Source organism: Vitis vinifera, chromosome 9 (genome assembly GCF_030704535.1).
Source record: "Vitis vinifera cultivar Pinot Noir 40024 chromosome 9, ASM3070453v1".
NCBI lineage: Eukaryota > Viridiplantae > Streptophyta > Magnoliopsida > Vitales > Vitaceae > Vitis > Vitis vinifera.
Window position 1 is genome coordinate 10,271,880 of NC_081813.1, and position 23,121 is coordinate 10,295,000.

A 23,121-nucleotide genomic window follows, 5' to 3' on the forward strand; every position below is an offset into this window, starting at 1 on the left:
GGGAAATGGTACTCATGAGATAATGGAGAATCCTCTTAATAACTTGCCAATGAGTTGTGGTTGGAAAGTGCATGAACTGACAAGCTTTATTGATAGAAAAACTGATGTTAGGTTAAGTGATGGTACAGTATTGTAGAGCCCTCGCAATGCTTCGGTACAAAGATGGATCCAAAAGAGGCTCACCATCACACAAGGATAAGGAAGATGAGGTGCTCATAGGAGTAGAAGTGTGCTTACAGTCAAACATTTAAGCCCGATGAAGAAGAGTAGTAATGTACTTGTATTAACATAGATGCAGGGAATATTGAGTACAACTAACTTGAATGCCTAGAAAAATAAGAGAAATACCCCAAATCCTTGAGAACAAATTGATTATGGAGTTGGTCAATCAAGGATTTCACCAAGATAGAGTGATTACCTGTGATAATAATATAATCCACATAAATTAACAAAATAAGAATGGAGGAGCCCTGGTTGGAGAAAAACACTGAAGTATCAAATTTGGAACCCTGGAAACCACAATGTAGTAGATAAGTACTGAACTTTGTATACCAGGCACAAGGATTTTCTTTAAGACTGTATAAAACCTTATTCAACTTGCAAACATAGTTCGGAGTAGAAGTACTGAGAAAACCAACAATAGTTTTTGATAGGTCACCTCTTAAGAATGCATTATGGACATCCAATTGTTTGATAGGCCACTGAAGAGTAATAGCTAAACTTAAAACAATTCATATAGTAGTGGGCTTAACAACTAAGCTAAAGGTTTCAAAATAATCCAAGCCAAGTGTTTGTTGAAAATCTTTAGTAATTAACCGGGCTTTATATCTTTCAAGGGAGCTACCCGGTTTGAGCTTGACCTTAAAAACCCACTTGCAACCAATGACTGTGTGACCAGGTAATAAAGGCATTAATGTCCAAGTATCATTTTTAATAAGAGCCTCGTATTCTGCAATCCTAGCATTTTGCTAGTGAGCATGTTTGACTGTTTGGCGAAGGATACAAACTCAAAAAGGGCAAGTTCAATAGGAGAATCAAGTGTTGTCACAAGAGCTTTTGGTTTATAAAACCTAACCTTTGATCTAGTCACCATGGAATGAGTGTTGGTGAGAGGTAGGGGGCGATGGAGAATAGATTCCGGTAAGTCAGTAGGTACAACAAATGGAATTGGACATATTGAAGTAGTAGGATGAGTGTCTTGTGAGAAATGGAAAGAGAGATATGTGGGATGAGAAGAATGAGAAGGAGAAGACAATGGGAAGACATATGGAAAGGAGAAAGAGAGAGAAAGAAGAGAAGTAGAGGAAAAAAAAAGTGAGACAAAAATGGGATGTGGAGTGGCCGAAGAAGGAAAGGAAAAAAGAAATAGGGAGATTAGGAGTGAACTTAGATGGAGTAGGAGAAGAAGAAGGAAAGAGAGAAAAAGAGAAAGGAAAAGAGAACTCATTGAAAACCACATGGCAGGAGACATAATCTAACATGTTTGTCTATTTAAGCACAAATAACCTTTATAGTGAGGACTAAAACCAATGAGGGCACATTTAGTGGAGCAAAATTGAAGTTTATGCTGATTCAAAGGTCTTAAAAATGGAAAACAAGAGCAACCAAACACCTAAAATGAAGAATAAGTAGATTTATCATAAAACAAGTCAAAAGGGGTTTTATTATTCAATACAACAATAGGTAACCTATTAATTAAGTACACAACATATGGGAATGCATATGGCCAATAAGAAATTGGAACAAAAGAATGGGCCAACATGGAAACCAACTTCAACAACATGGCTATTTTTGCACTCAACTCGCCCATTTTTTTGGGGAGTATAAGGACAAGGATGGCAATGATGAATACCAAGATTTTCAAGAAAAAACATAAGTGGATGAAATTCACCACTCCAATAAGTTTGCAAGGCCTTAATAGTTATGTTAAATTGGCTTTCAATGAGATTTTTGAATTTTAGAAAGTAGGAGAAAAATGCATCTTTGTTTTTTAACAAATAAAACCAAGTAAAGTAAGAGTAATCATCGATAAAAAGAAGGAAGTAACGAATACTAGTGACATATTGGACAAGGGAAAGACCCCAAAGATCAGAATGAACCAAATCAAAAGGTTTCATTGCTTTAGATTTTGAAAATACAAAGGGTAATCTATGACACTTAGCCAATTGACAAGAGGAACAAAAATCAAAAGATTTAGAAAATTTTAAATTACAACTCCTCATAACTTGAGTAACTACATTAGAAGTAGGGTGTCTTAGTTTATTGTGCCATAGTACGATATTATTATGCTGAATGATGAAGGCTTAAGCATGGTTGAAGGATAGTTGAGTAACAAGAGTGAAGGTGAAACTGATGAAGAAGAGACATCAAGGGATGACAAAGGAGTGACTGATGATGAAACTTTGTAGAGTCCATTTTCAAGTATTCCCTGAAGAAGTAACCTCCTCGAAGCTTGATCCTTCATAAGAAAATGAGAGGGATGAAATTCAACAAAAACTTGATTATCATAATTAAGCTTAGTGACACTAATGAGTTGTTTTGAGATTTGAGGAGTGTGCAAGACATGTTTTAAATGAATCAATTTACAAGACTAGAAATCATAACATTACCAATATGTGAAATTCCAATTGACTTACCATTGCCCACTATATGTTGTTCCTCACCAGTAAACACACATAAATTTGTTAGGTTGCCAAACTCTAGTGTAAAGCAATGTGTTACTTCAGAATCCATATACCAAGAATTATTAGAGCTATTAGAGGGCATAGTAGCAGATGTTGAAGTGGTGAACATTGCAGTTATAAGATTTGGAAGCTGAGGCTTGGGTTGAGAATTTGGAAATTGTGGTTGGTAGTTAAGTTGGCTTGATGATAACAATTAAAAGCTATGTGATCGAACTTCCCACAAATTTGACATTATGGCTTTGGTCCAAAATTTCCAGTTTTTTGTTTCTGAAACCATTTTGGAAGATTTGTTTCTAAAACCATTTTGGAAGATGATTGTAGTTGTCCTTGAGGTTTTCCAAGGATGCTAGGTTGGGAATTTGGATGAAAGGACTGATAAGGATTAATAGGGTTGTTTGGGAAAGATGAATATGAACTTTGTGGGTATTTAGAAAAATTGGGTTTTTGATTTTTCTGAAATTTGTTTTGGCTAGGATAAGCAGTGAAGTTAACCTAGGGAAAATGAAGTTGTTGTGCAGTATTCCTTTGTTCCAACCGATATTCATAGGTGTAAAGGAGACTATGAACCTATTCTAAAGAAGACTTGTCAGATTTGTTATAGATGGAGGTCACAAATCCATCATATTCCTTAATCAATCCATTCAGAGTATACATCACTTTATCTCTGTAAGATAATGGCTCAGCCATAACAAAATACTTATCAAAGACTTTCTTAATATGAGCAAGATACTCAGAAATTGTAATATTTTCCTTTTTAATTTTTTGAAGTTGAGAGTCCAGCCCCAGCACAATAGTAATCGAAGAAGAATGATAGACTCTGTTAAGAGCTCCCCATATTTCCTGAGCAATCTTGTATTTTACGATTCTTTCCACCATGGTAAGAGTTAGGGAAAAATAGATCCAGCTCATGATAAGTTTATTTGTTCATTCCCATTGTATGAAGAGTGGGTTGATATGCAGTTGGGCATTATCCAAGAATTTGGCTAGTATAGGTGTCTCTCCTTCAATGAAATCTTCCAACCTATTAGTTATGATCACATTCAAAAGCTAATTTTTTCAAAGTAGCAGATTCGTCTCATCAAGTGTGATAGTTAGAGGCTAAGAAAGAGATGGGTAATTGGTTTAGGTAATGTTCAAACTAGAGGCTGGAGTTGGGTTGAAATTTTGGGGATTTGCAATTAGGGTTGTCGGAGAAGAATTTGTGCTAGACATTTTTGGCTCTGATACCAAGATCAAATTGCAGGCAAAGAAGAAAAGAAAGACAGAGAAAATAAAAACAAAGAGAATATAATTAAGGAATATTTTGGAATTCCAGCACTCATAGAAAATGAGTCTGGGATTGAAAATTTATATATTGTAGCAAAATGGTATTACAATAGAGAAAATATAAACAAATAATACATGTGGCAAGGCCAGAGACAAACGAATATTTCTTACAGCTAAGCATATGCAAAAAATATAACTAATTACATTACTTAACAACATGGGGCTCATCTGGGCCATAAATGGTCATTCAAATGTTAATTGGTGTCTTGGCAAGGAATGGCTTAGCAATTTTGTCTTGCGAGCACCAATACAACCCTTGTCATGACAAAACCCCCACCATTGACACTACCACTCTCTCATCCATGGCAACCACCCTTTGTTCCTCTTTCATGTTATATAAAATTAGTAAGTTTCCCTCCCATTTAATCTTTAGGGCAACCGTTTGTGAGATTGAGTTTTGTTTGTAGGCTTTCAATTATTAATTCATGCTCATGGGTTGGGCTTTTGGCTTGGGTGGTTGATCGGAGCCTTGGAATATTGCAGTTTAATGGAGTGTTATTGGTTTGGGCCCTAATTAGTTTGACCCTTCATTTGGGTTAGATTGTTGATTTGAATTGTTTATTTTGAGATGTTATATGTAGATATCAGTTTGGGTTTGTTTTTGGGCTTGGCTTGATTGACAAATTGATTTGGATTCCATGCTATTTAAGCTTAATTATTTATTTGGGTTTTAAGATTGATTTTCTCATTTTAATTGTTGATATTTGGGCTTATACTATCTTTGGCCTCTCTTTGGTTTTGCATGGTTTGATTGATTGAGGTGGTGAGATTGATAGAAAGGCAACTCTCTAGGAAAGAGGAAAACAACTCTGCAAAGTTTTCATGATGATTTTTTAAGGGGTTTTACTATTTATTTTAGGAGAGGCAAAGAGTGGGTGTGGGGAAGAGGCTCTCGGTATTTCTTTATTTGAGATTTTTTTTTAGGTGAGAGAACATATTGAGGATTTGATTGAACCAGAGCTACACTTTGAAGCCGCTTGGGGTTGTTTTGTTGATATAATTAACCTTCCCTTTATTTATTTATTTTTTATTTATTCTATTCAGTTTGGAATTTTATTTTTTAAATATTGGTGGGTTGTTTAAATTTAGTTTGTAAATATTGGTTGGTTATTTATGTTTGATTCATTTTCAATTTGTTCATATATTGCATTTTGCATTTCCTGAGTTATAGGTTGTTGTTTATTTGTTTGTTTATTTATTTATTGTTTTTACCTTATTTATTAGTGTATATCTGGGTAGTTTGAAATTTATTTATTTATTTATTTATTTTTAAACCAAAATATTTTTTTTATATATATTTATAAATTGAGAAACTATTTTTTTTAATAAATCCATACGTCATTTTTGTATAAAAAAATGAATTTGTGAAACCAATTTCTCTCTCTCTTTTCTTTTAATAAAATCGTAAAACTTTTTTTTAATAGATAAAAACATTAAAAATATTTTAAAAAGAAAAATTAGGATTTATGTATTTTTTAAAAGAAAATATTTTAAAAAAAATTAGGATTGAAATCATTTTTAATTTAATTGAAGTATTTATGTATACATTTTTATAAATTAGGATGATCTTTTTTAATATTAATAAAATTTAAACATTTCTTCTAGACTATAATTTTTTTTTTTTTAACAATAAAGTTTGAACCTTTTTTTATACATAGTAACAAAAATCAAAATATTTTTTTTAGCAAATAAATTTATAATTTTTTTTAATAAAAAAATTACAAAATCTTCTTTCAATAATAAGAATTGGATTGAACTATCTTTTGTAAATAATATTGTAGTAAATGTTAGAAAAAAAATTATGAAAAAAGAAGAAAATAGAGAAGTAGAGTTATGAAAGAACTCTAAAAGGTGTATCTTTCATTCATTAAAGTCTCTTATTTATAGGAGTTGGAGAATCGAAATTAAATATGGTATTTAATTCTTTACAGGGAATATAGAAAACCTCTATGGATAGTTGTGAGGTCATTCACAATTATCTATATATATATTTATAATACTCCTCATTGAATGACCATCACTATTGAAAAGAATTAGGTAGACGTTGATTATTAGAATTGTCTCATTAAAAACCTTGATTGTAAAACCCAATGTAACAAAACCTAGACAAAAGAAAAAAGAGTACAATATACTAACATTCTATGATGATGCTCCCCCTCATGATGACATAATTATGCTATGTTTAATGGCTTAGTGTTAAGATCTTTGAGTTAACGCATTCCAATTCGATATACAGACTTCTTTGAATGTCACAGCAAGTTGGGCTTTTGTGAATAAGTCGGTAAGATTATCACTTGATCTTATTTATTGAACATTGATTTCCCCCTTCTTTTGAAGTCATGTGTACAAAAGAACTTTAGAGAAACAAGCTTAGTTTGATCACCTTTAATACATCCTCCTTTGATTTGTGCAATACATGCAACATTGTCTTCATGTAACATTGTTGGAGTATCTTTGATAGAGGATAATTCACAAGACACTTGAATATGTTTTATCATAGATCTCAACCATACATATTCACGACTGACTTCATAAATTGCTAGTATTTCTAAATGATTTGAGAAAGTGATGATCATTGTTTGCTTAACCGATCTCCATGATATTGCAACATTCCTGCATGTAAAAGCATATCTTATTTGAGAAAGAGTTTTATGAGGATCTGAAAGATATCTTGCATCTGCATACCCAATCAATTGTGATTTTGATTCCTTTGAATAATATAAGCCCATGTCACTTGTCCCACAAAGATATCACAATATATGTTGAATCTTGTTCCAATGATCTTATAGGGATGTGTCATTTCCTTTTTTAATAGTATTTCCAAGGTTCCTTGTATATAGGTGAATTTCAACATCCAGAACCTAAGATAATTTGTTTTTTTTGCTTGAAATATCGAGGATAACAAACTTAAGCTTTGCCAAGTTTGACATTTTCTAAAAACTATATATGCAATAATTTAATTAGAAAAATGTTTCAATTTATCAAAATAAAATATAAACAAATTAATAAAATTATTTAACAAGTAAATAATGTCTAAAGATATAATGATATAAGATTTTGCTATATTTTGTTGTTAGTTATAAATATGGTAAACATGCACGAATGTGAAAGATAAATTAAAAGCTAATATTTTTCATAGTTTTGGGCTATGATTATTTTCTTGAAGTAAAAAAATGTGCAAATTTGTACATAACTTCAAACTATTAATTATTCATTTTGCAAATTTGTACATAATTTCAAGCTATGAACTATTCATTGTGTAAATTTATTCATAGTTTCATGTTATGAACTATTCATAATTCAAATTTGCACATAGCTTCAAGCTATGAGTTTTTCATTCTATAACTTTTGGTTATATAATATTGTTTTGTATAACTTCCGGTTATACAGTATAAAAAAGTAATTATGAATCATATGCATAGTTTCAAACTATGTATTTGTAATTTTTTAATTTACCCCATGACTTTTGATTACGAGGATTGTATATATATATATTATGATTTTTTGTTATGATTTTTTTTTAATAAATTTTTACTAGAAAGAAAAATTACTTTCTAAATAATATTTGCATATGTTTATGCATTCAAATAAGATAAGAAAATCAAAATATAATTTTATCACATGTGAATAAAATAAAAAATAAAAGTGTAAGTTTATCACATACCTTTCACGCCATAAGAAAATTTTTATGGTAACAAGTTTATCTTCCAAAACACTCTTTTATAAGAGTTTTCTTCTATAGAAACTCCTTGTTCTTAAAGAGTTTTCTTTTGCTACGACTCCTCATGCTAATAAGTATAAAAATAACTTATTGGACATTAAAATTTTTTTATTGACTACCAAAAGTTTAGATTTCGAACCAACTAAAATAGGCCTGAGCATATTAATTTTGAGTCTCAAGGTAGGTTAGCTTAACAAAAGGGATTGAGTCTAAAATAGTTTGACCTAAAGAAAATGCAAACAAAAAATAAAAAATAGTTGGGCCTTAAAAACTTTGGGCTTTCAAATAAGTCAATTCGAACAACCCAGCTATGAAAATCCATTGAAACCAAGAAGTATAGATTATGGGTCTCAAAAGTTCAAAAAAAATAAAAATAAAAAAAATTCCATTGTCAAGACTTGAATAGAAACTTAAACCAACTCAAATATGTATTATAAAATTTTTATTAAATATGAATTTGTTTAATTAACCCAAAGTGATTTCATAGGAAATAAATTGTATTTTTATTTTTTTATGCTAAAGGCTGTTTTTTTAAACAGATAGGATAAATTATGAGCAAATTCAAACGTGCTTTAAGCATCACAACAAAAAAATCATCCTGTTTTCGGACTGGGAGGGAAGCTTTTAATTGGGCTTTTAAAAAGCCTTCTAGTTTCCACAATCAATTCAAGCAAGGCCTTAATTATAGACTCTGGGCGCCCATTGAAATTGGGTCTTTGTAGTTCAAAGTAAGCCCAATAAATGGAAATGGAATTATAGGGCTCAAAGTAAGGCCCAACAAAGAAAAAGTTACAACTAAAAAAACTTATTTTCCGTTGCCGGGACTTGAACCCGGGTCTCTCGGGTGAGAGCCGAGTATCCTAACCAACTAGACTACAACGGATTTTGCTTAGATGGATAGAATAATAAAATATAACAATAAAATTTATATAACAAAGTTTCTCAAGTAAACATAAGACTAAAAAAATTCCAAATCCAAGCATACATATCATTTCAATGCACCATAAAACACACCTACTATAAGTATAATTACACTAATTTATAATTAATTTCTTTAGAAATCGCCCCTACGTTCATTATTGAGAAAAAATATGAAATTAAATAAAATTAAAATATTAGATTATTGAATTTGGAATGAGCAAAATAAATGTCAATTCCAAACACTCAAAACAAAAACAAATTTATTCACAATTTAGGAATGTCCATGAACAAAAAATAGAAAGAAAAAAAAGTGGATAGTTGAGATTGATTTTAAAAAATGACTGTTGAATGTATCTAAACATAAAATACAAAGAAATAATATAAATTAAGGTTGTAGGCACTTGTATTGGGGAGGATGTATGGGAGAAGAAACGAGGGAGAATATGAAGTCGGACTTGATTTCATATTATAAAAATGATAATGGTGGTGTAGGCAATAAACTTGCAAATCTAAAAACAAACACTCCAATTTCCACACCTACTTTTTCTTCTTGTTCTCTTTTATTTTCTACACCTTGAAATAAGTTTTAATGACAACAAAATCTAAAGCCTTCTGATCTTTCAGAATACCTAATGAAATAAAAACTTATGGTTTTATAATCCAATTTCTTTATTTTTTTGGTTAAATTTTTTGCTTCAATTGGACATTCCTATACAGATATATAAATAATTTAAAGTTGGTTTCATGCCTGCCCATAACTCATAAGGAGCTTTGGATACAACCTTATTAAGAACACGATTGAGAATGTGAACAACAGTTTTCAATGCTTCACCCACAAAAATTCAAGCAAGATCAAGTTACTTATCATACTTCTCACCATGTCAATTACAGTACAATTGCATTGCTTTGTTACACCATTTTTGCTCTGGTTCTCCAAGCATTGTGTAGTTTGCAATGATACCATGATTTCATTAAAAGTAAGGCAAAAGCACTAGGATATTGATTTGATTCGATGAACCTATCGTAATATTCACCACCTTTATCAGATCTTACATTTTAAATTCATCGATTGAGTTGATTTTCAACCTCAACTTTATAAATCTTGAAAACATCTAATGCTTTAAATTTTTCACTAATAAGATACACATAAGAATACCTTGAAAAGCATCAATAAAACTAATAAAATACTTATGTTCACTGATAGTTGGAATTGGATAAGGTCCTCAAATGTCAATATGAAAACATTCTAACAAATCAATAACCTTTAAGGCACCTTTTTTCTTAACCTTAGTGTATTTTCCCTTCATGCATTCAACACAACCATTAAAATTAGAAAAATCAAGTGAAGTTAAAATTTCATCTTTAATAAGACATTTCATCCTTTCTCTTGAAATGTTATCCAAACGCTTATGCCACAATATGTATGAATTTCCATTCACTCGATTTAATTTTTTAGAGAATTCATGCACGTAATAAGATAAAAGAGACTATGAATATTTGTAATCTAAATTCAATGAATAGGGATTACCACGTAAAGCATCAAAGTTATCTAAACAAGAATTATCGAACAAGGAAACTTCATTATTTATAAACTTTTATTCATAACTATAAGAATCAAGTCTTGGAATTGAAATTAGGTTTCTAGTAAAAACAGGAACATAAACTATATCTACCAAATCCATAATGAAACCAGTATCCAAAATTAAATGAAGAATGCCACGAACCTCAATTTTCACTTCTGTTCCATCTCCCAAAATAATGTTTTCAGAACCAAACTGATTATTGAATTAGAAAAGTTATCGGTTCACGATTCACTAGTCGAACCAATGGTTCAACCACGGTTGAATCAATGATGTCATAAATATATAATTTGTATATTATTAAAATTAAAAATAATTTCAAAAAATAAAAATGCCAATTCTAAGTAATGCAATGTATTCAAAAATTTATTTAAAATCATAATGTGTTCATTCATATAAATTAAAATTATAAATTTTAAAAATCATAAAATTAAAAAAATTACAATTGTAAAATTAAAATAAATAATAATGAAAATAAGCTAATAAAATAAAAAATATAAAAAAATTGAAAATGTGAGTGAAAGACTCATAATCTTGTGTTTTTGTATTTAAATATTATTTCTTTGTATTTTTATTCTATAGTTCATATTTAGCCACACATATGAAATGCTAAGATTGAAATATTCATATATTATTGAATCACTAATTCACTATCTTAATTTTTTTTAATTTAACTATGATACTAAAAAGATAACTTTCTCTATCACATATCTCCATTTCAACCAATGATAAACTTATATGTATATAATTGGTATTTTTAATCATTAATAGACTTATCTATCTATCTATCTATCTATCTATATATATATATATATATATATATTCAAAGATCTAGATTTCTTTGACTCAATTAAGACTTTGACATTTCTATATTAAAACTTTAAAAGTTTCAAAAGTCTACTAAGTTATGGCTTATGGAAAGTTTCAATGTTACATCTTATGGTTGGGATGATGTCGTTGTCAGGATGACGTTGTCATTGGGATGGTGTTGTCGCTAGGTCAACAACATTGCGGGACTAGAGCTGGAGGGGAGTGATAGTGGTGCAAAGTAGCAAATGTCTAGGTAGAAGGGAAGGGGTGGGTTAAGGGACAAAACGATGTTGTTTCAATGCAAAATGCATCAAAACGACGTCGTTTTGAAAGAGAAAAAAAAAGTATTTTGAATTGTTCAGTTAATCCAAAACTAGTTGGGTCAATCGGTTCACTAGTTCGACCATTGATTCCGATGGTTCAAGGCCGATTTAAAGGTTGGCCAACTCAAAAGTGTGAATTGGACCAAAATGGTGGTTGACTAATAGTCCGACTCGATTTTTAAAACCATAGTTTTATATGATTTGAAGTCCATTTGTTTAGTTAAAAATTTTAAAGAAATAATATTATATATAGAAAAGAAATTTATATAATCACAAAGAAATTTATATAATCATTTTAGATTAATTTTGGTAAACGAAAAGTTACTATTAATTGGTAAAATTTTTAAATCTTAAATCAATTTAAAAAGTTATTGAACTCGTTGACGAACCCAAGTCAACACAAGACATAGAGCTCTTTTATCTAATGAAAAAATTTAAGAAAATTAGTAAATTCATTGAATGAGTTGTAAGTTTTTGCTCAACAATTGGAATAGTTGGGTAATACCTGCTTAAATATGGGCTAATGCATACATATATAAAAATAATATAATACATAATTACATTAGATTCTCATACCCAAATTTGGACAGATTTCAAACCCAATAATAATAATGATGATGATGATATACCTGCCAACTCATATATTTTAGTAGTTGGAGTGGATGACGTGGTGATGACATGTCACTGATATCACATCAGATAAGCAGCCAAACAATCTTGCACTTCCTCGAATTGAATATCAATACCCATAAAATAATAGATCTTGTCTCCTACATAGCACATTTCACAAGTCTTACGTTTTCGATGGTCTTCCTTTATCCATTACTTTCTTCTGCTTTATCAATTTCAAGGTATCAATAAATAAAGTGGTTGAAAAATAAGACAATTTTTTACCTTTTTTTTTTTTTTTTTTTTTAAGTTAGAGATATTAAAATGTATTGAATCTTATGAAAATTTATCAAGCCTCTGTCTTATTTGATATAAAGAGAGTAATTAATTTTTTTTTTTTTGTAAAATCTTAAATTTTTTAAGAATAATTGATACCCTTCTTTTTACTTTTTTTTCCCTTCTTTTCCTTCTTCGGTTCTTCCAATCCAACTAATATTTAGTTATTAAAATAAAAATGAACCAAATTTCTCTTGGTTTCAAAAGGTAAAAATATTTTTTTACCATTTTTTTTTTATAGAATTTGATTTAAATTATTTATTTTTAGAAAAGTCAATATTTATAGATTTTGTATTCTGATAAATTATTTTTTGTTTTTTAAACCATCATTGTCTTTTAAGATATCTCTCCGAGAGTTCTTGCTATTTTAATGGTAATCAAAATCATATCCTCGTGTCTAAACAGTAATGATATTTTAATTGAGTCTAAACTGTGCACCCAGTCGTTTCTAGGAAGACGCCCCTTGATGAAAGGACGGCGTTTATACTTTATAATTGATATATTTTACTTAAAGTGGAATCGTTCATTCTTAATCCATTTCTGGAATGTCAATGGAAGTTTCCACTCCAGACCACTGGTCAAATTCTGACACCAAACGACAAATCCACTCCACTCTCCGCTTATCCTATATAAACACCATCCCCAAACCCCTCTTCACACTATTTTCTCTCTCTCTCTCTTCTTTCTTCAAGTTTACTTCACAAATACATGGAGCAGTTGATTCCAGGTCTCCCAGACGACATCGCCCTTGAATGTCTGATTCGTCTCCCATACAACCACCTCTCCACCGCTTCATTGGTCTGCCCTCCCTGGAAGCTCCATCTTCGACACCCCGATTTTCTCCGCCACCGCAAAGCTGCTGGTTTCACTACCAACATCATCGTAATGGCCCAATCCCCACCGCAAACCAACACCGGAAAGGCCATTCCTCCGGCGGATTCTTACGGGCTCACGCTTTATGAACCAGATTCTGGGAGTTGGTCCGAGTTGCCGCCGCTTCCCGGGATGAACCGTGGGTTGCCCATGCATTGCGGGCTGGTCGGAGTAGGGTTGGATCTGGTGGTGATTGGCGGTTACGATCCTGAGACATGGGAGTCGTCCAATGCGGTGTTTGTTTACAATGTTGTTTCGGCCACGTGGAGGCGTGGCGCCGATATCCCAGGTGTACGACGATCGTTCTTTGGCTGTTCTTCGGATTCGGATCGGATGGTTCTGGTTGCAGGTGGGCACGATGATGACAAGAATGCACTGAGGTCTGCGCTGGCATATGACGTGGCAGAAGACGACTGGCTCCCAGTACCTGACATGTCAATGGAGCGTGACGAGTGCAAAGTGGTGTTCCAGCGTGGAAAGTTCCACGTCATCGGGGGATACCAGACAGAGACACAGGGTCGATTCCAGAGAAGCGCTGAAGCCTTTGATGTTGCCAGCTGGCAGTGGGACCCTGTAAACGAGGATCTTTTGGAGACGACCACGCATCCAAGGACATGCGTGGTTGGAGACGATGGGAAGATGTACATGTGCCGAGGACGTGACTTGGTGGAGAAACAGGGCGCCACGTGGCAACCAATAGCCAAGCTTCCAGCTGAGCTGTGCAGCGGATTTTACTTGACAATATGGCGTGGCAAGTTGTTGCTAAGTGGTACACCCCAGAAAGCATATACATTGGATATAGGATCACGCACATGGACAGAGCTGGTGGTGCCCGCAAAATATTGCGGCCTTGTTCAATCTAGTTGTTGCTTAGAGATATAGCTTTTGAATGGTGTTTCGCTTGTACATGACACATGTTTTTCCTTTTTTTTTTCCTTTTTCTTTCATTTTTTATTCCTTACTACTTGACACAAGTAAAATTTATTCAATTTTGTTGTTAAGGCATGCTATACCTTGTTTGGCGACTCTAAGATTGAAACATATTTCTAATTTCAATTCATTCATATTTTATATAAAAATTATTACTTTTTATGTAGAAGTTTTTTATTTCTAAAAACACAAAATAGAAAATGTGGTCAAAAGAAGCCTAAGAGAAATATTTATGAAAAATCAATCTTTGGTTTAAAAAGTTCCATTTTTCAATGTAGTTTTCCAAACTTTTGAAAATATATGGAATAATAAGTGTGAAAATATATAAAACAAATAGAAAATTAAACCACAAATAAGGTTGATTGGGACTACAATTTAACTCTATATCCTTAAGATGAATTTTTCTTGGTTAGTTGCTTATAATTTATTAGCAATCATCTCTTATGATATAACGATCATTTTCTTGTGATAATAACACTTTATATTATGAAAACAATTAATCAAATAATATTTTATATTTTCTACAAAAACGACTTAGATGTTATGAAACTGCACACTTGCAACCACACTTTATTTAGAATAGAATTCTACGTGTAGGAATGACTTGAAATGGAACGCTACATTTGTTGGAAGGATAACACACTTGGGAATTAAGAGAGATAAATGTTATAATAAAGTGAAATTCCACAAAAGGGGGCCTATCTATAATTATAGATGGTGGCTATTGGAGGGGTTGTAGACACTACACACCTAGTTGGAAAGGTTGTGTATTTAAGATATCAAACAAAATTTTTGAGAAAGAACATGTCTTTTATAAATAAAGGTGTCTTAACATATTGAACTAAAATTTTCGTTCACTTATAAATTTTCTTAAAATCATTTCCCAACAATCCCCCACATGAATGAAAATTGACTTGATATATGCAAATGACATACTAATAATTAAAAGAGTATTGTTTGGAAAGAAGTTGTATTAGGATAGATAACTTGTGGCTTTGAACCTTTCTTATTGAAATATTATCGAATTTACAAGTTAATCAGTCAACACGATAGCTTGAAGTATCCAACTTTTTATGTAAACTAAGATAATAGTATTCACACAACTCCTTTGTGGACATCATTGATTCTCATGGTTGTGTAACTTTGACCCTAAATGGCTCCTAGTCTTGATGAGTGTTCTAGAGAATTTAAGCCTAAAAAATAATCTCATAGAAGTGACTCTATTTCATACTCATATAGGTGGTTCCTATTAAGTGTATCATGTCATCATATTTCACTTAGTTTTTCAAGCTATAGGATTCGTCAATAGGAAAGCTTAAGCTAGTTCATGTTGTAGATAATACTATTTTATCATAGGAATACGTAGGAAAGATTATCTCTATTATTTTCCTTATTCATTCATAATTTAGTTGTCCCTTTGAACTTAGATCTTGGGATCTCATGTCAACTAGGTTAGGTTACCAATATGAAAACTTTTTAGTCATAGGCTTTAATCCCATTTCCCTTGAGGAGCAGTTAACTTGATCTCTTAATACACATTTAGTAAGTAGATCTATAAGGCTATCCTTTAATTTAATATAATCAATGAAATTTATTCCATTTGAACGTAGTTGCCTCACAGTATTTATCTTCAACATATTTGTCGAGATTTACCATTTTATATATGATTTTTTGCCCTCTCAATAGTTGATTGATACAATATATGCTTATTCTAGGCACAAGTTTTTTTTATCAGTATGCATGATATGCCTTGGAAATTCTCTACTTTCTCTAATGATATAAATTTATATCTCATGGTGGATATAATAATTCGCCTTTGTTTTAAGTGCTTCCATGATATGGACCCTCCTCTCATCATAAATACAAAACCACTAATGGATTTGGTTTCCTTTCTATTGGATACCTAATTTACATTGCTAAACTCCTTTAAGGTTAATTAGAACCAACTATTTTAGTTGAGTACCCCCATACTTTCAACTATTTATAATGGGGTCTCTATTCTTTCCATAACTCATATGAAGCTACATCTATTTCTAAGAAGGTTAAAAAAATTTCAATTGTAGTTCTAATTTGGAAAAATTCAATTAGCACTATCTTTTCTACATATGTTCCTTGTAGGGTTAATTATAGCTCTTGGACTTCATTTATGACTATTTTGGAACTTATCATTTTGAAGTCATAATCTTTGCCAATTATGAAAATTTTCAAGCTAGAATCCTCTATATTATACTTTTTCCTTGAGGACTCTCATAGTTCCTTTGCATTATTTATTGAACTATACATACATACATATATATATATATATATATATGTGAAACCAAGGTTTGGTTAATCTTGATTTTGATGATAACCAAACAAGGTTTAGAACTAATGATCATATTTCAAGTGTGATTAGGCAAGACGACTTCCAAAGTGGCAATTCAAAGACAAATCAAGCCAAGGAGAAATCATGAAGAAGAAGACCACCTCAAAGAGAAGAGTTTTTCAAGACCAAAGCTTCTTAAGATCTCTTTGTAAGGTTGTTGATGCACTAGGACTTTCATGCATTTCATTCTTTATTTATGCACCAAAATCATCCAAGAGTAATATTGTTTTAAATATCTTAAGAATTGGATGATTTCATGTTTTCAACTAAAACCTTGTGTTAAATGATTTTCAAACTTGTGTTAAAAGGATTTAAGTTGAAAAAGGTTGAGTGTTGAGCCAAAAAAATGGCTCAACCGATTTAACCGGTCGATCGGTTGTGCTCGTCCGGTCGAGGACCGGTTGAGGGAGGCCAAAAAGTTTCTCTTTCTCCTAGTGGCCTTCTCTTCCCGATTAAGGTTGAACCTCAACCGGTTGAGGTCCGGTTGAGGCCCAATGGTCACTTTTCCTAACGGCTAGTCAACCGGCCGACCCCTAACTCGACCGGTCGAACCCCCAACGGCTAGTATGACTTTTTTCTTCTATTAAAAGGCTCCAAACTTCATTGTTTCACAAGCTAAACCTTCCTAAATATTTCTTGATTATATTTGAGCATTTGAAGAGTATTTTTGAGTGTACCATTATTCCAAAACTTGCATATCTTTAGTGCACCATTCAATCCTAATTTCTCTTGTATCATTTGAGCTTAAAGTTCTTGTGCTAGGATTTTTGAGAGATCATTTTATTTGCAAATCTTTGAGAGGAATTTTCTCAAGTGAGGGGTATCACTTGAGAGGTTGTTCAAGAGTGGGATAACTCTTGAGAAGTGTAAAGGGTGCTTGGAGCCAAAAGTCCAAGAGGATGAATTGGAACCATAATCCAATTGTAAAGAGATTGGAAGCTTGGTTGAAGCTTCAAGATAGTGGAACCCTCATTCGGTTAGGAGGTTGAGGAGAGTGGATGTAGGCAACGAAGTGCCGAACCACTATAAATTCTCGTGTTTGCACTCTCTCTTTCCTAACTCTTTTAAATTATATGCAATTGTGTTTATTTTGTTTATTATATATTTGCATAGTTTAAATTTGTGAAAAAGAGACCATCACCCTATTTACCCCCCCTCCCTCTAGGGTGATTACCATAGTTTGGATTAGCCTCAAATTCCGAACAATATATATATATGTTATCCAAACCATTGAAGATGTAGTTTTTACACAGGAAATCAAAATGATTCCTAGCTTCCATAGCCACTTTTACTTGTGCATTACCTTCACCCTTGTTTGAAACAAGGCATTCTTATACCAGACTTGAGTAAGATTTAGAGTTGTAAGTAGAACAACATTTTTTGTTGTTATCTCTTGAAGTCCATTTCAATGAACTTTTCTAATTTCTCACCGTAGGCAACATGTTATAATTATCAAACAATACAATTTTATCTTAAGATTGTTATTTTCCAAACTATTGAAAATATATAGACTAATAGGTAGGTGTGTTAATATGTAAAGCAAATAGAAACTCAAAGTCACAAATATGGTTGATAGAGGTTAGAGTTTAATTCCATGTCCTTAAAACAAATTTGTCATGTTTAGGTGCTTATAGTTTAGTAGCAATCATTTGCACATATACATCAATTATTTTCTTATGATATTTGTGCTTCAAATCATATAAGAAACAACAAACTTCAAATCACACAAGAAACAAAAAATCAAATAATGTTTTGTATTCTTTGCCAAAACTTGGATGTTATGAAATTATACACTTGCATCTCACACTTGACTTAGAGCATAAATCCATACTTGAGAATGACTTGAAATAGAATACCACACTTGTTGGAAGGATACCATATATTGGAATTGGGAGAGAGATAATGATAGAATAAATTGAAATTCCTTAGAGGAGGGCCTTTATTTATAGTTGTAGGTGGTGGCGATTGAAGGGGTTGTGTCTTTAAAATAGTAGACACATCTATTGAAAAGGTTGTGTCTTTAGGAAACCAAACACATCTTTCAAGAAAGAATGTCTTTTTCTTCAAAAAAAAAAAAAAAAAAAAAAAATCTTAATATTTGAACTAAAATTTTCATTCACCTATAAAGTTTCTTAAAACCATTTTCCAACATTTAATGCACTAAGCAACAAAGAGGTCAAGTATAAGTTATAGACTAACTAACTTCATCTGAGACAAATTAAGAAACACTTTCTAATAATATACTTTCTAACAATGGATCCATTTTTGACAAATTATGGCACAAAAAAAAAATGATAATGAGAAAGGCTTGTAAAGAAGAAGTCTAATAAATTTGCATATGCCTTCAATACACTTTTACTTTGCATCAATCCAACTAGATTTCCGATCTTAAATTATGGATGTGAAACTACCAGGGAAGAAAATATTGCCGAAATTAGGCAATATATCACCAAAATATCGGTGTATCGGCGGGTGGCGAAACGATATATAGCATGGATATATCGATAGTCAACGACTGGTCAATGCGGTGAAAGCTCAAAATTGAGCTTTTTTTTTTTTTTTTTGCTGCTGTTGGAGGGATTTGAACCCCCAAACATTCTAAGCTCCACTAGGGCAAACTTACCCTTTTATATATAATGTGCAATAAAGAAATATATATCAAAAGTTAGGATATAAATAAAATATTAAAAAAAACACTTTAAATATTTAATTATAACTATTTTATAATTGAATGAAAAATTTTCATTTAATTGATTAGTAAAAACATATCATAATTTTTATTTATAGTGTTTTTAATATTGTTAATATATTAAAAATTTATACATTTATCATCATTTATTTATGATATATCATAATTTTAATATTAAATAGATTTTAAAATTAAACATATTATAATCACATATCACAATATTATCATCAAATAATATTTTATATAATTTTATAATCAATATATTCTTATCAAATTTATATATTTTTTATTAACATGTACAATATTATATGTATATATATATATATTTATTAAAAAAAAACTTTAAAATGTCTATTATGCTTTTAATTTCATTTCTAAGAGTTTTATTTTATATTTTTATAATTTTTTATTAATTTTAGGTCTACTGAAATATATTATAATCAAATATCACAATATAATCATCCAATAATATTTGATATAATTTAATAATCAATATACACTTATGAAATTTATATTTTTTATTGACACATATGATATTATATATATATATATATATATATATATATATATATACATTAATTTATTCAACAAAATAACTTTAAAATATCTATTATACTTTTAATTTCATTTCTAAAAGTTTTATTTTATATTTTTATAAGTTTTGATCAATTTTAGGTCTATTAATATTTTATGTCAAAATATCCACCGATATATCTCCGATATATCTGTAAAATCGAAATATCGATATGTCCGTGATTACCGATATTTTCATCCTTGGAAACTACTATTTCTCTTTCTTTTTTTTTTTCTAATCACTTTTTTTGCTTGCTAGGAGATAGATAGTAATTGAAAAAAAGAAAGAATTATATATACTTTTAGTTTTTACTTTTTTATTCCTTATAATTTTCACTTAAAGTAATACCTTAAATGTAAAAAATACATTAGAAAATTACAGTTTTATGTTAACATTTCTTTCAAATGGTATTAAGCAAGGAGATTTCTTATCTATATACAATTTTATTTATATATATCTCTACATGGTAGGCTTGGGAAGAGAATCGCGCGGATGTGCTGAAAGTCCTAGGAATTATTCAAGTATTCTGACTTCTCGAAATTAACCTAGAAATCTTTCCTCATGTGAAACCAAGGTTTAGTTAATCTTGGTTTTTATGATAACAAAATAATGTTTGGAACTAATGATTATATTTCAAGTATGATTATGCAAGACAATTTCTAAAGTGACAATTACAAAGACAAAATCAAGCCAAAGAAAAATCAATAAGAAGAAGAAGACCTCAAAGAGAAGTGCTTTTTCAAGACCTAAGCTTCATAGGATCTCTTTGTAAGGTTGTTGATGCACTAGGTTTTTCATGCATTACATTATTAATTTATGTACCAAAATCATCCAAAGTAATTTGTTTTAAATTCTTTAAAATGGGATGATTTCATGTTTTCAACTAAAACCTTGTGTCAAATGTTTTTCAAACTTGTTTAAAAGATTTTAAGTTGAAAAGAATAGTTGTTGAGCCAAAAACAATTCAACCGGTTGAATCGAATAAGGAACTGGTCGACTTGTTCAGTTCAACCGGTTGAATGGTGCAAAAACATTCTCTTTTTTCCAAAACACTTGTTCAATTGATCAAGATTGAACCTCAACTAGTCAAGGTTGAACCTCAACCGATCGAGGTTGAACCTCAATCGATCGAGGTCTGGTCAAGGGACATTCGAGGTCCAACGGTCACCTATCAAGTATTAAATGCTAGCGGTTAGTCAATTGGTCGACCCCCAACTCGACCGGTTGAACCCCCAACCGCTAGTTTGGTCATTCTCCTCTATAAAAAGACTTCAATCTTCATTTTTTCAAGAGCTTAACCTTCCTAAATCTTGCTTGAATATATTTGAGCATTGGGATAGTGTTTTTGAGTGCACTATTATTTTAAAACTTGCATATCATTAGTGTACCTTTCAATCCTAGTTTTTCTTGTACATTTGAGCCTTAAAGTTTTGAACTAAGATTTTGTGAGATTATTTCTTGTCTTCATTTGTAAATATTTGAGAGGAAGAATCTAAGTGTGAGGTAACACTCAGGGATTCTCAAGTATGGGGTATCACTTGAGGGGTTATTCAAGAGTGAGATATCTCTTGAAAATTGTAAAGAGTGTTTAAAGCCAAAAGTCCAATAGGGTGGATTGGAACCATAATCCAATTGTATTGCTTGAAGGCTTGATTTGGAAGCTTTAAATTAGTGGAACCTCAAGCTTGGGATTGAAGTTAGAGGAGAGTGGATGTAAGCCAGGTTGCGTTGAACCACTATAAAAATCTTGTACTAGCATTATTTCTTCCCTACTCTTTTACTTTATATGCAATTGTTTTTATATTATTTAATTATATATTTGCATATAATTGTCTCTTGCATTCATATAATTTAAATTTGCAAAAAGAGACTATCACCCTATTCACCCCCCTCTCTAGGGTGATTACTTTAGGTTGTATTAGTCTAATTTTTCTAAAAATTGGTATCAGAGCTAGACCTCTTGTTTAAAGACTTAATTGTTTAAGAGGTGATGGTTAATTCATCAAGCTCATCTCATATTGAAAGTTTTGCAACCAATAGACCTCCATTTTTTATGGGAACCGATTATTCCTATTGAAAAACAAAAATGACTTGGTTTTTAAAATTTACTAATCTTGATTTATGGGATGTCATTGAAGATGATCCTCACATTCCTTCAAAATTAGAAAATGGAGTGATGGTTCCGAAACCTAAGTAAGAATGAGATGAAATTGATAAAAAGAAAGTTCAATTAAATGCCAAAGTCATTTATATCTTAGATTGTGCTATTGATAGAAATGAATTTAATCGTGTTTGGCAATGTAAGTCGGCTAAAGAAATTTGGAGACTATTAGAAACCACTCATGAGGAAACCGACCAAGTTAAAGAGTCTAGAATCAACATCCTTGTGCATGATTATGAATTACTTTTTATAAAGGATTTTGAATCTATTGTAGAGATGTTTTCTAGGTTCATGATGATTGTGAGTGAACTTGAAGCCTTGGGAAAGACCTACACCAAAGTAGAAAAAGTCATGAAGATCTTAAGGTCTCTACCAAAGAAATGAGAAACAAAAGGAACGGTTATTCAAGAAACAAAGGATCTCACCAAAGTCTCACTTATAGAACTCATTGGGTCACTCATGACTCATGATATAAATTTGAATAATCATAAAAAAGGTTGAAGAAAATGATAAAAGTATAACATTTAAGGCTTTAACAAATGATGAAGAAGATGAAGAAAGTGAAAATGAAGACCTTGATCTCATGACCAAGAAATTCATGAAGTCTATCAAGCTTGAGAAGATCAAGGAAGGGAGAAAATCTCATTCAAGAAAAGAATCTTCAAGTTCCAAAAAGAAGAAGAAAGCCATGGTAGCAATAGGGAGTGAAAGTGAAAATGATGAAGACTCCATTGAAGAAGAATGCACAAATGAGGATGCCAACATGTGTTTCATGGCTTTAGAGGAACATGAAGATGAGGTAAATTCCAATTCTAACTATAATGAATTTCAAGATGCATTTCAAGAATTATATTTTGATCTTGAAAATCTTGGGTTAAAAAATGTCTCTCTCAAGAAAAAGATTTCTAGTCTTCAAAATAAGCTCAAAGAGCTTAAGGAAAAATTTAAAAATATTGAGAAGACAAAAATCTCTTTTGAAAGGGAAAATGAAGAGTTGAAAAAGAAAAAAGAATGATTAATATTCTCTCTACAAAAGTTCTCAAATGGTCAAAAGACTTTTGATATGATTTTGTTTCAAGAGCTAACCTTCCTAAACCTTTTTCGAATATATTTGAGCCTTGGGAGAGTGTTTTTGAGTGCACCATTGTTCTAAAACTTGCATATCATTTGTGCACCTTTCAATCCTAGTTTTTCTTGTACATTTGAGTCTTAAAGTTTT

The 23,121-nt window shown here is 31.2% G+C and overlaps 1 protein-coding gene and 1 non-coding gene across 2 annotated transcripts; one reads left to right on the forward strand and one right to left on the reverse strand.

Moving 5' to 3' along the window:
* Nucleotides 1-8,541: 8,541 nt before the first annotated feature.
* TRNAE-CUC (transfer RNA glutamic acid (anticodon CUC)) lies at nt 8,542-8,614 on the reverse strand. Its single transcript has one exon. It is a non-coding gene; the product is annotated as a tRNA-Glu (tRNA).
* A 4,404-nt stretch (nt 8,615-13,018) lies between these two features.
* On the forward strand, nt 13,019-14,065 carry LOC100257826 (F-box/kelch-repeat protein At1g15670). Its single transcript, XM_002271397.1, has one exon. It carries the CDS (start codon nt 13,019-13,021, stop codon nt 14,063-14,065), a length of 1,047 nt encoding a protein of 348 aa, XP_002271433.1.
* The last annotated feature ends 9,056 nt before the right edge of the window (nt 14,066-23,121 follow it).

What these genes read in the sequence shown, in the direction of transcription:
- LOC100257826 (XM_002271397.1), top strand. Translation starts at nt 13,019, where the DNA reads ATGGAGCAGTTGATTCCAGGTCTCCCAGACGACATCGCCCTTGAATGT.